General features: G+C 41.2%; 1 protein-coding gene across 2 annotated transcripts; it reads right to left on the bottom strand.

The window, feature by feature from the left end:
* Positions 1–8,966: 8,966 nt before the first annotated feature.
* Positions 8,967–15,919, bottom strand: kcnj12b (potassium inwardly rectifying channel subfamily J member 12b). 2 transcript variants are annotated; one of them, XM_012882297.3, is made up of 2 exons: positions 15,372–15,919; positions 8,967–11,161 (listed from the first exon to the last, which is right to left on the bottom strand). In XM_012882297.3, exon 2 carries the CDS (start codon positions 11,037–11,039, stop codon positions 9,768–9,770), a length of 1,272 nt encoding a protein of 423 aa, XP_012737751.2. In that variant the 5' UTR covers positions 11,040–11,161; positions 15,372–15,919; the 3' UTR covers positions 8,967–9,767. The 2 variants fall into 2 exon arrangements, with proteins under 2 accessions (XP_012737751.2, XP_021164154.2); XM_021308479.2 differs by lacking the exon at positions 15,372–15,919 and having other exon boundaries at positions 8,967–10,658; positions 10,843–10,984.
* Between the last annotated feature and the right edge of the window lie 294 nt (positions 15,920–16,213).

Below are 16,213 nucleotides of genomic sequence, written 5' to 3'. Positions count from 1 at the left end.
CCAGAAAGTTAAATCATGGGCCCCTGACCAGAACACCTTGTTCCACATGTTTGTTGTGTCCCCTGCGTGGGGTTTGATGGTGACATCTTATTGCTTTCTTCTTGCTGCTTTTCCATTAAGGGGGAAATGATGCTTTTTAGTTTTTCCTTTTCACTTTGGACGCATTCAGTGGTGGTTTATGTAAAGTGGAAGAAGAATCGTCCCTTACCCGAGCTGGCCATCTCTGCAACTCCCCCAGAGTTCCCTCCAGCCCGCTGGCTGTTTATGATCTAAGCCTGCTTTAAACTTCGCTCCTGACCTCCTGTGTTCCTCGGTCACGATGCTGCTCGCTCACTAATGTTCTCTCAGAGATATTAAAAGCCTTCAACAAACAGCCAGAGGTTATATGAGAATAAAGTGCTTAAGAATAGAGGCGACTTCAGAAAGCTGGTTGCTTTGGATTTATTTAGCTGTAGTTGCATTTGGGAGGATTGAATACAAATCCATATCACACTTTCTAGTTTTTTCTTTGTATAACCATATATCCCTTTCCCTGAGCTTCACAATTTACCAATGCGTGAGGGTAAAGGTGTGTTTAAAATATACTGTTGTGTTCAGATTGAATCCCAGCTGGTGGAGAGGAGTCCGTCGGTGTTCCTGCTGCTCGTAGGACGTCCCTTGGTTGCTGTGCTTGCTGTCGGTATTTGAGTCAGAGTCTCCTGTAATCCAATCGGCCTCCCGCTGTAATCAAATACTGAGCGTCTGCAGCAGTGAAGGGCCAGGAGCAAAGAGCAGCGCTGAGTGATGTGCTCAGCTGGAGGACCAATGTTTCCAGGAGCAAAATAACTCAGAGGTTCAGACGGTTTCAGCAACAGTTGCTGTACAGTAAACCTGATTCAAGCAACCCAAAGTTGTTTTCCTTTCTAAATTTAACAGCTGCACAACACATAGTGACCTCTGGTGGTTTTTACACACGATAGGCTTGACTGAATACAGTATGGGCTGCTATTTAGTCGAGGGATTGTCCAGGTTTAATTTGGTTTGTGGCAGCTTTGTTATTTTAGATATTGAGACATTATTGCTTCAGAGTGACAACAGTTTAGGAGACGTTTGTCCTTTTTATTAAGTTCAGTGTTTTTTAGTGTATTTCCAGATAAAGAGCTTCAGCTGTTAACGGTTCAAATGATTTTCAGGTCCTACTTAACATTTTTTTCCCCATGTCATAATTTAATCGAAATAGGACCAAAAGTAATAGAAGTTCATATGAAGTCATTTGCGAGCGGTTGAACAACAGTTTCTTCCAGATCTAATCAGCTCTATGGCCGGTTTCCTTTGTCTGCTCTTCCCACCCAGGGTGGATTCTTCTTCCATCCTCAAGTTCACGTCTTTAACCTCTGAGCTGCCCACGCCCGCAAAAAGAATAACACAATGGCACTCAAACCTTTGGACTCTGGTGGTGCTGGAAAAAGGACCCGCTATGAAATATCAAGAAAATGTTAAGAGTGGCTGTCCTTGACGTGGCATGTCTGGATTGTATGTCGGCTCTTTGAGCCAAGAACAGCTTTAATATCTTATTGTATTCATTGAAAAAAAAAAAAAAACAACAACCCTACAGTGACTAGGATGTCTTGTATAAGAGTGTCAATGAGTTGTTTTAGCGATAAAGCAAGTTAAAAAAGCATAAAAAGGAGCTTTGTCTCAAAGGTTTACATACAATAATCTTCAGCATTAGAGTCAGAATAATTTGAGCCTTTTAATTGAACTACTAGTTATCAAAAGTGGAATTATTACACAACAATGTGATTTAAAAAAACTTACTGGGTTCATAAATTTCAATTTTCTGTGGATTGACAGGAGGAGCGGTCAAGTCCAGACACCAGTTTGTTGGTGCGGAAAGCCTAAGTTCCTTTAAATCAAGACTAAAAACACATTTGTTTAGGACTGCATTCGACTGCACTAGTTAAATAGTTGAATTAAATTTTTATTTTATTTTTTATATATAATCCAACTGCTTTTTCCTACTTGCACTTTGCATTGTCTGTGTACTGAATTGTGCTATAAAAATGAATTTGCCTTGCCTTGCCTTACAAACGGATGTAGTTTCTCTGTAACTGGCAAAGAAAACATTTAGCAAAGTAAAAGTGAGATTGTATGAATTTAAACTTGTATATGTATATCAGAACTGAATACATTCAGACCTCCTGCACCCATCATTCAAAGCCCAAAATGACTACAACATCCATGCCTATGATGAGTGTATGTAAACTATAATTTTGCAAAGCTTACATTTCCTCTCTGTTTATGGTTACCCACTTTCGTTAAATAACAAAAACAGACATTTGCTAATATGCTGTCATGGACAAGGAAGTAATAAAGAATAGGAATATGTAAAACAGCAGATAAATCAGAGGTAAAACATAAAGAAAAGTCCTGTTGATCAAGCTCTATTGATGAAGACCTGTAGATGAAGAGTTGTTGGTCGAGATCTGATGACCAGGACCACTTTAAAATATAACAAGAAAGTTAATCTGCTTGGTGGAAAAGCGTTTAAACAATAAAGGTGGCTTATTGTATTTATTTTTTTGCATAGTACTGTACATCCCTGAAAGGAAACCATTATTGTAAACATGTCTTTTTTTTCTGAGAGTATTGAATTAGCATTGTAGGACTCTGTAAACAAACACGTTAATTTCTGACAGTAATCTCTAATTTGATAGCGGCTAATTAGCGATGAATCGATGGTGTGCTGAAGGAAGTGCAGCTGTCAGCGTAGCACGGTGTTACTCTCCTTGTCTAACCCCTCCACCTCTCTCTGGCAGCTGAAGGAAAGTACAGAGCCGCCGCAATTAAGGCTGAATGCGGCTTTCAGCAGCCCACTCTGCGAGCTCGAAGACTGACCCCACACGACTTCTCCTCCTCCACCCCAGCCGAGTGGGTGGGAAACGTCTCCTCAGCGCACCTTCCATCTCAACCAGCTCGTCTCGGAGGATTCAGCTCCACGGAAGTGACAAATTATGCTCCTGTTGCAAAAAAAAGGAGTAGATTTACTCTTTTGGCATCGCGTATGTCAGGTCATGACAAAACTGATATGATTTCTGAAGACAGACGAAGAGCATGTCTCTACAGGGCCTACATTATCACTACCCCTAAAACTTCTGCACACCTTTTCATGTCACGACCAGAAACTTCAACATTTTTATCAGGATTTTCATATAACAGAGTGTTCATTTGTATGCCACCCCCCTTTTAGTCTGAAAAACCCGTAAATAATATCTAATGCAAACAACTGCCCTGAGAAGTAATATAATTAGTAAATACCACAATTACATACCCACCAACCCATGGCTGTCCATCTAACCTGATGCAGCCAAGATGTTCACGGTGGCTCGGGAGGAACAACAGAGGCCCACAACTCAGGTGGGAAAATCTGTTTCTGTCATGCAATGCACAAGTCTGGGAACAGTGGCAAGAAGAAAATCCCCCCCTCCTTCTGGGTTTCCAACAAGCCTAACAAGGACTGTACAATGCAAAGTCCTTGTCTTCACAATGTCAGTGTGCGCAATATTAATATGGTAAAGAAATTGGAAACGTCATACTTATAAACGTGCCTCTACTCACTACCTGGATTCTGCGATTGCTATAAAGCAGACCAACACTACCAATGTAGACTCAAGAATTTCGAGTTGGGTAAATCTGGCTCCAGAAAGTAAAAAAAGTGGAGGACTGCTTTAAATATTAGCCCCTGTCTATGCTGTGGAGCTGGAAATGCAAAACAGTGGGAGCTAACCTCTACAGTCTTTTTACTAACTTAACCTGGATTACCAACCTACAAGCATTTATTGCAAGTCATGTCACCATTGCAACATTAACCAACAATATTTCCACAATTTCCACAGCAAAACATGCTAGTAGCAGTATTGTGGTGTGTGGACGACTTATATCAGCGAGGAAAGGGAAGCCTGTCGGAGTTGGTAGTAAGATAGGTGGAGCCAGTGTGCGATTTGCAAAAAAAAAAAAAAAAAACAGAGGGGGGGATCATTTAAAAAGTTTTATTAATGAATATAAGTTTTATCATTAATGGTTAGCTAGCAGGTGCTCTTTCAGGTAGCTAGCTAGATCCAGAAGGTTAGACTACTGTTTTTAGACTTGCACCATTTTCTGTCGGGACTTGGGAGTGTGTATTAGTTTACTTTAACCGCTTTGAGCAGAAAACTTAATAATACTCTTTAAAAACAAACAAAAAATTAAATTTACAAATGTGAAGGACACAAGACATGGTGGGGGCATCACAAACAGCAAATCGCACCCAGGGTGGAGCTGATTGCAGAACTTTTTTGCCACAGATACCAGCATCACCCAGTTGAAAGAAGTCGTAGGCCACAAAAATGGGATTTATTTTCTTTTTTTAAAATAGAAAATGGAAAAAATAATTCCATAGCTTGTGTTTTTTCCTGCTGAACAATAACTAAACTTGCAATATTTTCCTAAAATGTCCAAAGCAGTCAGAGCTTTGTAGAAAACGGATCCGTAAATGATTACACAATCAAGACATACTAAAGAAAAATACAACAAGCCACAATTATTTGAGCAAAAGTCATGAGATGTTTGTGTTCTTACTTGCTATGACGTTAAAATGAAAAGAAGGGACTTTAAGCAAGCGTTGTACCTATCGTTTTCCATTTTACTAAGATTTTAATTTTGTCAGTGAGAATCTCACCCTAAGAAGGTTTCCTTTTGCAGCCAACGCCTGCACCGGTGGGCCAAATTTGTACCGTTTGTGAATAAGAAGATAAGAAGCTGCACAAAAATATTTTTAAGGGCCACGGATGCTCCTTGTGCAGGATTTTGGACACCCCTGGTTTAGATCCAAGCATATGCCAGCGTTAGAATGGCCCAGTCAAAGTCCAGACCTAAAGCCAGCTGAGAAGGCTTGAAAATGCCCTCCGTCCTATCAACCTGAGCTTGAGCTGTTTGGCAAAGAAGAATGAGGCAGAAATGTCAGACTCTAGATGTGCGAACATCATGAAGAGAGGATGTGATGTGTGTAGAGCTCAAGGTTACAGCGGAGTGTCATGAGGAAGAACAGCCCGGCCTTTTCCACGTAGACGCGAAGGCGTTCCTGATGGGTTGTGTAAGAGTGAAAGCAGAGACCTTTGGCCAAGTTGTTTTTCAAACAGCGTGTTCGCTCCCTCCTGACCTGCTGATCTCATGTTAAAACTCTCCACAGATTGCATGTACCTGCAGGGTCTGACTGTCAGGGACAAAAGGTAAAAGGTTGGCTTGGTCGCACCTTATTGTGGCGATCTAGAGATCTTATTTGTACTCTGTCCATTTCCAGGTTGTGGTTTCCCGCAACAAAGTAAAAGAAAGCAAGGCAAAAGTCGGGATAAAATGAGAGCAAATAAATCCACTTTGAATGTTATTTTAATTTCTGAAGCAACAACAAAAATAACAATAATAATAATGAAATTACTTATTTATTTCCCTCTCTTTCTTTTATTTATTCTTATTACCTTTTCAATCCAAAAGGAAGGAAATAAAACCAACTATTTCCAAATGAATCCTCCTCTTTCTCCAGGAAGTTCTGACCTCGCTCTTGGTGCCTTGGAATTGCCATTTGGGCTCCAGAGTGATCTGATTCTCCTGTCTTCGACACAAGTCAGCAAAAAATATTTATGTTTGGGAAAAAAAAATGTGCTGAAACGGGCATCAGGTGTGCAAAGCTAACCCACATAGAGCTTGTGGTTTGACTAATGTGGAGGGGAAAGTTATTTGTCTCAGCTAGCGGGAGAGAAACAGTCTGACCTACTGTTTTTATCGCTTATCTACTGGGAGGAAGACAGACACTAAAGATGAGCAGTTTAAGGCGTCTCATAACAGTACGTTAGCATTCTAATGTACTAAATGATTCTAAATGATTTGCAGCAACGTGAGCAGATCACATGGGACCTTTGAAGTGAGCGAAGCCTATGTCGTTACGCTCCATCAAGCATTAATGATTTATTAAGGTATTGTCTTTCTGAAGGTTTTTCAGTGTTGTTCATGCACCACATTGAACAATTTTTAATATGCTTTTAGAGCACAAATCTGTCCTGACTGATGACATGATTTTAAATCACTTTATTTAGACTCTCTTGTCTGTGCGGACCTTTGAAAAAACAATTTATTTTACTTTATCCACTTACCTTTGCTTTTTCTGTATCTGCTTTAATTATCTGGTAGCACAATGTGTTTAAAAATGAATTATAAACATGCTACATTTGACCTTTCCCTAACATCTTGAATTGAAATGAAAGTCCCTCCCTACAAATAGCAGGAGCTGCTTGGTGGTGAAGCTGATAGCCTTGCAGCAAGAAGGCCCTGGCTTCCCAGAATCCCAGTCTGGGCTCTTTCCACATGCCGTTTACTTGTTCTTACCAGTTCAAGCGGGGTTCTCTCCCAATATATGGCCTTCCCCCACAGTTCAAAAACTAAATTTTTAGGTTAATTGGTCTTTTTAATATGCCCTTAGGGACCCATAAAGCACATACCTGTATATAGTAGGAACTTAACACAAATGCCTACAGTGATCTGATGTTAAACCCAGGAAGAAGATGGTGAGTGCCATGCTTTGTTTTCATTTTTGATCCTTTTTGCACAAACCTTTTAAACAATGTAATATGTTTTGTTGTGTCCCTTTGCTTTAAAAGTGCCAAATCATTTTAATTGCATAGCACCATAGCAATACACATTAAAAACCTATGTTTAACATGACATATCAGTGATTTTATTCTTTCAACCTCATGATTTATGTATTTAGCCTTCATTTAACCAGGTTAGTCACATTCAGGTAAAATATCTATCTTACATTTTAGGAAAATATTCAAAAATGGAAGATATCTTTTGTCTAAAAAATCTGCTCCTTTTTTCATTCCTATGATTCATCACTTCTGTGCTTTATAAAATTCCTTGACATTTTTGTACAGTTTCTATTAGTTTTTTAGTTTTTTTTTTTTAGTTAGGACATTAGCTGCAAACCCAGATGCCTTCATTTCTATTTAAAAATAATAATAATTCATGAGACAGAACAGCTCTAATGCAATGTGAAAACTTGTTCTGATTTCTGTCAAGCCCTGACTCCCACGCTGGAAACCCTCATCAGCAGCCGACGCTGTTGTGACCCACCAGTGTGTTACCAACAGCAGAGGTTCTCCAGCTCCTCAGCACCAGCATCCCTTGTGTAACTGAGCCTGAGCAATTCGCCACGTTCTCATACACCTGTTCTCATAAATGTGCTGTAAAACTGCTCTGTAACCAGACAACATGGAGCAACAACATCCTGCAGGATTAAGGTAGATGGACTTGTTAAAGTATTCATACGACTTGAGCATTTCCCACATTTTAGCATGACACACCACAATCTGCAATGTGTTTTACTGGGATTTTATGATAAAACAACACAAAGTAGAGCATGATGTTGAAGAGGAAAGAAAACCACACAGTTTGGAAAACTTTATATGGATAAACATCTGTGTGAGATACACTGAAACTCAGCCCCTCTGGACTTATACTTTGTACAGTAGAACCACCTTTCTACTGTACAACTAAGGACTGAAACGTTTTCCTATACTCGTCTGTAAGACACAGCATCTTAAGCTTAGACAGACTGGATGAAGAGTGTCAGTAATTCCAAAAAAGTTAAAAAAACAAAACAACTGGACTTTTTTTCAGAAGTTTGAAGACGTTTTGCTTCCTATCCAGAAAGCTTTCAGTTCAAAATTCAACATTTTAAATTGAGAAAGCTTTCTGGATAGGAAGCAAAACGTCCTCAAACTTCAGGGAAAAGTCCAGTTGTATTTTTTTTTTCTTTTTTGGATTGACCATGACCTGGATGACTGAGAATCTTCACCAGTGTCAGTAAGCATCAGTTTTCAGGTCTTCCAACAGGTTCTTGGTCAGATTGAGGTCGGAGGACTTTGACTAGGCCATTCTAACTCCTGAAAAAGCTTTAAACTGAACCTTTCTGTTGTAGGTCTAGCTGTGTTTTTAGGGTTATTGCTGGCCTCTGTCTTGGTCATTTTCACAACTTTACAGGATTTCTTCAAAATTTACCGTTTTTAACTACATCTGTCTCCCCATTGGCCAAGAAACACTAGCCTGTCCAGCCAGACTGAACTACACGGCGCGTCAATCAGTTTGGTAAGGCTCCATTTCCTCCGGGCCAAAACAGACCGGACCAATCACAGCGCGGGAGGTGTCACTCTCAGTGGCAGAATTACCCATAATGCAGCAGTGCTTTTCTGCTGCCATAACAGTCAAGATACATACAGAGATTTTTATTGCTTGGTGCCATGGAAGATTAAGAAAGTGCATGTGAGTACATCATGTATCCTCTGATTTTTTTAGACAAAAGTGGCAAAAAAATTTTCACTGAAGTTTACTTCATGGCATGACATGTTTCACGGACTACAAATTGAAAAAACAGAGCACGTCGCTTGGAGTTTTTTGCGTTACATCCATAGTTGTCCGACTGGCTCCAACCTGATGATGCTGACCCTGTTAGTCCCGCCTTTATAATCGTGCTTTACCAGCTCCTTACCAGACTGATATGCAGTGTATACAGCAAGTCAGTCTTGCTGGCCAGGCTACAGAAACACATCCCCACAGCATGATGTTTCCACCATCGTGTTTCATACAGGTGGGTCCAGAACTGCAGTTTTAGTCTTTCCCTAAACAAAGCATATTGGATGAAGCAAGAGTTCAACGCTCAAATCGGCTCTATTTATACTAAGATTAAATCACACACAAGAAACACGTTCAGAAGGCAGCTGGACTTGGCAACCTGTCCACGTCTTGCCCAATGGGCCACTGGAGATAGGCATCAGCTGCCCAGCAAGACCACAAGGATGAGCGTTTATTGACAGTGGGTGGATGAATGGATGGATAAAGGCAATTAATTGCACTTGTGTAATACCAAAGAAAAGACGGCTAAACGAGACCGCACACCACACTTTTCAAAGTTTTATTTGTGAAAACGTTTTAAATCCATGTGTCTTTTCCCCAGGACATCCCAGTTCTTCACTGCATTCTGATGATCCATTGCATAAAATCCCAATAACAAACACTGAAGTTTGAGGTAATGTGACAAAATGTGGAAACATTCAAGGTGACAGGCCGTGATCTTAAAATATTTATTAACCTTAAGGAGACTTTTTTTTTTTTAGTATTAATCTGGCAGTGACAATTTTTCCCCTTCATGTGGCAGATTATCTACCCCGACGACATGTGTTTCCATCAGTGGGCTGTTTCCGAGTCAAGCTGTCAGAATCAGAAACAGACGTATAGTCTTGCAGCTGCAAGGTATCGATGTTGAGATGAAAACCTGTTTTCTGCAGGAAGAGCTCGGTGGAATATTCTATGAATTTGCTTTACTAAATTATACTCTTTTCTGTGTTTAATCTTGCGTCCACACATAGTCCCGTCGAAGCTGTGAGGCTTTTCTCCAAAATACGTAAATATAAAACCATGTTGATTTCATGCACTTCAGTATTAGGGTGCTTTGCAGTGAAACGGGACAGTTTTCGTTTGCATCTAATAAAGCTCAAGAACCGTCTCAAAAGGAAGAAAAGAAAAAAAAAAGCATGCTTCCCGTGAAGTTTTGAAAGTATTCCTTGTGTGGCGAACATGGAGAGCCACTGGTCTTCACGCTGTGACGAAGATGTCCTTATCGGCGTCTTTGTGTCAGCAGAGTGACATTCACAAGCCGACCCGCTTCAGCCACATCAGTCCCACAGCCCGGCGGATGAAGGTTAAAGAGCTGATTCTCGTCGAGAAGATGGCTGATTCCGTTCGGTGGGGGTTAGCTCCGACGAACACCTCTTGTCTTTGTCTTTCTCCGCGTCTCCATCCGCATCCTCGTCCCTGCTGATGAAGGCCAGCTCGTTCTCGTAGCAGAAGGAGTTGGCGCCGGACGCGGGGAACTTCCTCGCCTCCATGTCTTTGGCGCTGCACCCGGGGGTGGACGGCACCTCGAAGGTCTTGTGGAAGTAGGCGTAGTCGATCCTGTACTGGCTCCGCTCCTCGAAGACGACGGGCTCGAAGCGGTGGCCCCACAGGATCTCGGAGGGCAGGTAGGAGCTGCGCGCCTGCGTCGTCATGGCCGTCGCCTCCACCAGCCCCTCCAGGATGATCACGATCTCAAAGTCGGACGTTTCCAGGTCGTGCTTGCTGATCCCGAACAGAGGACTCTCTTCGTCGATCTCGTGGATGACGGTGAGGGGAGCGACCAAGAACAGGCGGTCTGTGCCCTTGTCGTAGCCGACGTTCATGTCGATCTGTTCCAGGGGAATGTACTCGCCCTCCTCTGTGTAGCGGGGCTTCACCATCTGAGCCCTAACGTGCGCCTCCACAATGTGGCTCTTCCTCAGGTTGGCAACCCTGAACATGAAGCATAGCTTCCCGTCCCGCATGGCGATCACCGCGTTGTGGCTGAACAGCAGCGTCTCCGCGCGCTTTTTGGGCCGCGCCATCTTGGCCATGATGGCGCCGATCATGAAGGCGTCGATGATGCAGCCCATGATGGACTGAAAGACTACCATGAAGACAGCCGCTGGGCACTCCTCTGTCACACAGCGAGCCCCGTAACCAATGGTCGTCTGGGTCTCAATGGAGAACAAAAAGGCCGTCACAAAGGTGTTCACCTGTGTGACACAGGGAACAAAACTGTCATCCCCCCGGTTGCTTTCCATGTCACCGTGCAGGAGGCCGATGACCCAGAAGCCCAAGCCGAACGTCAGCCAGGACACCACAAACACCAAGCTGAACAGCAGGAACATGTATCGCCAGCGGATGTCCACGCAAGTGGTGAAAATGTCTGACATATACCTTTGGGACTTCTCGTCCATGTTGGAGAAGTGCACGTTGCACTGGCCGGTCTTGTTGACAAACCGGCTGTGGCCTTTGCGTCTCGTGTGGATCTTGCCGTTGCCGAAGCTGCCCACGGCCGGCATGGTGCTCAGTCTGAGTCCTTCTTCTTCACAGGACAGAAAGCTGCGGTGGTGGTGGGCCCTGCCTACGCTCATGCCGCAGTGGAACACAGCCAGGGGGGGCTCTTCACGCAACCGGCCCGGCTCAGGCACAGCTGAGCCAGCTCACAGAGGCGCGCAGCTCTGTTGGGCGAAAACTTAATACCAGTCGTCGACTCCTGGAGAGGAAGGACAGACAGAATGTTATCATCAAAACACGAAACAGGTACAAAAAAGACAAAAAAATTATAGTATGATGGAAAACATTGTATCAGCCAAACTTTAAGATAATCATTTTCATATTTCCTTTTAATTTGGCCCACAGAGACACCAGGCAACCTCCAAAATGCCCTTCCTACAAAAATCACCCAAAAGGTATTGATCCGTGTCTGTCGTCCTTGCTTTTAGTCTTGCATGATCGGAACTACTCTGGCTCATATTGTGCACATTTCACAGATCATCAAGGTACAGAAATAGCCAGCTAATTCAATGCCCTGCCATTTTATGTGACGTATCTTGTTTTCCCTCCAGCTGGCACAACTATCAGAGGCACTGGAGCACTGCGATGAGGCTGTGTGATTCCCTTGCGAAGGCCAAAGTGGAACGTAACGGGGGCTAAAAAAAGATGGGGCAGAAAACTGGGTATTGAAACGGAGGTCGCCTCAGATACAACTGGTTCGATGGCGACTCTCAAAGTCATCACCGAAGATATGTCACCAAAATTCTGTAAAGATAGACATGCTTTATTTTTATTGACAGCTTAAACTACACTTAAAGTTTCAGATGTCTAATTAAGATATCTTTTTTTGAATTATTTGTTATTAATTAAGTAATTAATTATGTAGCTACAGCAGGTCTCCAATTATTTAAATGAAAATCCCTCAGATGATCCATTTTGAAACTGAAACATTCCTATTTTTGCGTACCGCTGTCTGGGCACCTTGTAAGTTTAGATATTTGCTGCGATACGCAGGTGTGTCTAAATTTTTTGTGTTGTTTAAATTTGTTTCAGAAAACGAACTTACACACCGACTGACTATCATCAGCAACGGAGGGAGTTATCCCCTCTCCATCAAACATTTTTTTCTTCCCATACCCTGCAATGAGCTAAGGTGCATGAAAATAGCCCATGCTAAGGTCCACATCTCTTTTCCATCACTTTTTAATCTTTAACAAGTTTTCTTGCTACGTAATTCCATTTATGTTTCTTCATCTCTGATCAGGTTCCTATTTCTCACTCATCAAACCAACGCCACAGTGTGTTACTGGTGTGCTCAGGGGGATGTACAGTCTTACTTATCCTATATTCAAAATTTTGGCTTGTAGTGAAAAAAGGTCCTCTTTGGTCTCATCTTGCCAGAGCACCTTCTTCCATGTGTTTGTTGTGTTCTCTAAGTGCCAAACCGCAGGACTTTTCTTTCAAGAGCCTGTCCTTCAGCTCATACTTAAAGGACAACCTCATCGTGTCACATAAGCAGATTTTCCAACATGAGCTGTGGATCAATGCAGCTCCTCCAGAGTTCTCATAAGCCTCTTGGCTGCTTCTCTAATTAGCCTAGGAGGGCGACCATGATCTGGCTGGTTTGTAGTGAGTGAATGAGCTGAACCCATACTTTTTTGAAATCTAACCGAACGAGGCTGTTTTTTTACACGACACACTTAAAGTGAATGCAGCTCGTCCAGACGTGAGGTAACGGCACTCTATCTGAGACTGATTGAAAAATTTACTCTGTCTTTCTGTGCTGTTTTAAGTCTCCTGTGACCAAAACTATATTTATGCCACCTGAATTATTTTTTAATTATTTTGGTTTGGAATAGTTTTTAAAATGTTACTCTGTGTTTTTATATGTTTGGATGGTCTGGCACCTGAAGTCAATCAGTTTTAAAGCATGTGATGTCCTCGTACAAACAATTATTGAAGGTTTTAGATGAAATGCCAAGGATGTAGCCTCATTGTAAAATCCACAAAAGGTGTAATACTCATGATTTGATAGTTCTATGTGTCAGTCTTTTTTTATTGACTTTTAGATGTGTTAAAAACCTTGCCACAGAGGAGAATACTAAAATTATTTCAATGCCACTCACAGCCGGAGTCCAAACAAGGACAGCTGTAAACAGAGACCACATTCAAGCAAGGTACAAAACTGCAAGAAAATTAAATTAGGAAAATTATCTTTCTCATTCAAATGGTCCCATGTTTAGGGAATAATAAAAAAAAATACTTTACAACTTTTACATTTCATGTGGACAAATGGCTAAAACAGAGACAAATATGTGAGCAGTGAGACTTGTTAAGCTTTCACTACATAGCACTTTTCATAGAAGGGTTGTTTAAATTATTGTTATGGATGTTCTTTTAATGAAGTCTTGTTTTACTGGTATTTATAAATAGGTTCCTTTGTGATAGTAGTTTTTTTTTTTTGCAACTTAGCCTTTTGCTGGAGGGCCAAAAGGCCGGACAAGAGTCTTTTTTAATTGTAACACTGATTACTGTCTTCATATTCAAAAACATTTGAAATAAATAATTTTCTAACTAGGTGACTTCTGAAATGAACATATTTCACTTATTTCAACTTATTTCAAACTCATCAGTTCTCATTATATATATATATATAAAAAAAGTAAAACCTTGTTTCATCCACTCCATAATTCACTGCTAATTTGTGTTGATCTGTCCCCCCAAACACTGACTAAACTAGATGGAAGTTTGTAGTTGTAACATGAAAAAATGTGGAATTGTTGTGTGAATAGTTTATTGGGAATTATAAAGTAAACACACTGGTTTAGATCACTAGATGCTGGCAGATAAATATAATATTGACATATCGAGTAAAACATGTATGCCTTTTACCACCACCTGGGATATCTGTGCCAACCAGAGCTTGGTTTGTAGTCATGAATTTTGAGCTCTCACATATATTATTTGACATTCATTATGTTCACATGCCACATTTCCCTATTTCTGCACATGTTTTGTAATTATGCATCAGACCAGTGTAGAACAAGTAATGAAGGGGTATAAAATGAAATTAAGAGCAAAACAGCTATTTCAATTGTATTCTGCAACATAAAACCAAAAATCTACTGTTGTGCAAAGGAGTAACTCCTTGGATTTTTTTCCCCTGAAATTTATCAAGAACTACACAAAAAAACTTGCTACGAGTAACAAGCAAAACCAGGAGTGGCTTTACAAGGTTTTTCACGGGTGTTTAGAGGAGATGCCAGGCGATCAATTACATTTTGGAAACTGTAGTGGAGCATTAATAAAAAACAAATAAAAAAACAAACTGACACAGCGATACATAAAAAAAAATAAAAGGTTATAATTCCAAGAAGTCTGTTCATGTTTACAAAAGAAACCTGAACACATGGCTTTGTTTCTAGCGGGAGAACCTAGTTTTAAATGGAGGTGTTATTGCTCAGCCTTGGTGTTTCCATTGCACAGCACTGGCCAAGCAGCATATCTAATGTTGACATTTAGAAATAGAATGCAAAGGCTTAGTACAAAGCATCCTTTGGCGTTAAACATAGTCCGTGCTTGAATTGTACACGGAGATACTAACACTGAACCACAAGACTCACAGGCATTGGAGAAGAAAACTGATCCGGTTTGCATAACCAAAAATTCACACTGTCATATCTGGGTCATTCCAGCCCATAGAAAAATTAGGATTTTGTCTTTTTGCTTTCTCTGATATTTATGATTCTAATAATAAAGTTACCAAATTTTGTCAAATAAATGTAATGTCGTGTAACAGATCGAGTCTGTGTCTTAAATTTGGACGGGGGCATCCACCATAAGGAATGCTCCAAAGGAAGCACAGATATGCGTTTGCAATAATACAGTAACACTTTTTGAATTTGTTTTAATGAAGCTTGCATAAGGAGTCCTGTAACCTGCCCCACCAGCGTCCCCATCATGGATCTTGGCTGACTCCCTGTGTATGCCCTTCATTTAACAGGTGTATGCAATAAAATGTAGGGCAGAGGCAAATTCTCTGCACTGAGACAAGTTTGTCTCCAGGAATCCAACTACTCTTCAAACTACAGCAGCTGGTAGTACATTTGCCATGTTTTTTTTTTTGCATGCTTCAAGTTTTGTGCATGTTTTATGCAATCACTTCTGTTTCCTGATGATCTAGTTGCTAGGAGGCAGAATGTGAGTTTCTGAGGGAATTATTATTTTCTTTCTTTTTTTTGTCCGCTTTCTCACAAATCACACTCTGCCTGCTGTGCTGTTATGTTAACGCTAAAGAGACGGTGAGGATCTTTCCTGCTGCGAATTGTTCTTACTGAAAATATATCTGAGCTGAAAGATGAGCAACAATCCGACATAAAATCCAGCTTCGCCCTGATTTGCTTCTGTGACTAAAACAAAAGAAAACTTACCTTTCGTTCATGTGCTCCTGATGAAAGTAGATCTTCTTTTAGTTTCCTTTCTTTTCTAAAGCTTCTTTTTAGCCAAATTGTTGCATGGTTTTCTTCAGGCTCCTTCCACTTCTTCTCGTCGGTCAGGGGTAGAACCACTTTATCATCCCAAGAAAGGAAAGCGAATAACCAGTGAATATCTTCATGTTCCTCCCAGGTTTAAAATTTATATATTTCTCCACCAAATCTGGCAAGGTTTGGCTTGATGTCCAAGGGGTTCAGAAACCGACTAGAAATCACAGAATGACTTCAGCCGAGCTCTGAAGTCATAATTTTCACTCTCAAAATAGAACAGCGGTCTAATTAAATAAATTCAGGGCCTGCTCATCCGGTCCAGTCAACAATTTGTTTCTTCACAGCTTCTCCTCACAGCAGCAGCAGCAGCGACCAGCAGTCTCTCCTCATCCACGTGTCTCTCACTTTCTTAGTATATCTGCCATCTGATCTTGTTCTGCTGCGTATCCCACTCTGTATCCCACATCTACTGAACTATTGCTCACAGCTCAGCTCCGGTCCTCCCCCCCTCCCTCCCTCTCATAGTGTCACTGTAGATACTTGGCATTTGGAAATGACTACATGCTCTTCCACTGTGAAGTGTTGATGGTCAGCTGATGATAACTGCTGATGAAAGGACCAACTGGTTCCATCGGGATGAACGTGTGCAAGCATGACCTAAACATGATGACTAAAAGTGATCCAATAGTGGGATAAAAAAAAAAAAACGCCAGTTTTACTGTACTGATGAAGACGCAGTCAGTACATTCAGCGCCTCTGCAGTTTTGTATTTGATCATGGAAAATATT

This window comes from Fundulus heteroclitus, unplaced genomic scaffold (assembly GCF_011125445.2).
Source record: "Fundulus heteroclitus isolate FHET01 unplaced genomic scaffold, MU-UCD_Fhet_4.1 scaffold_48, whole genome shotgun sequence".
Classification (NCBI taxonomy): domain Eukaryota; kingdom Metazoa; phylum Chordata; class Actinopteri; order Cyprinodontiformes; family Fundulidae; genus Fundulus; species Fundulus heteroclitus.
Note: the sequence above shows the minus strand (reverse complement) of the source record. Positions and strands in the feature narration are given on the sequence as shown.

What these genes read in the sequence shown, in the direction of transcription:
- kcnj12b (XM_012882297.3), bottom strand. Translation starts at nt 11,039, where the DNA reads ATGAGCGTAGGCAGGGCCCACCACCACCGCAGCTTTCTGTCCTGTGAA.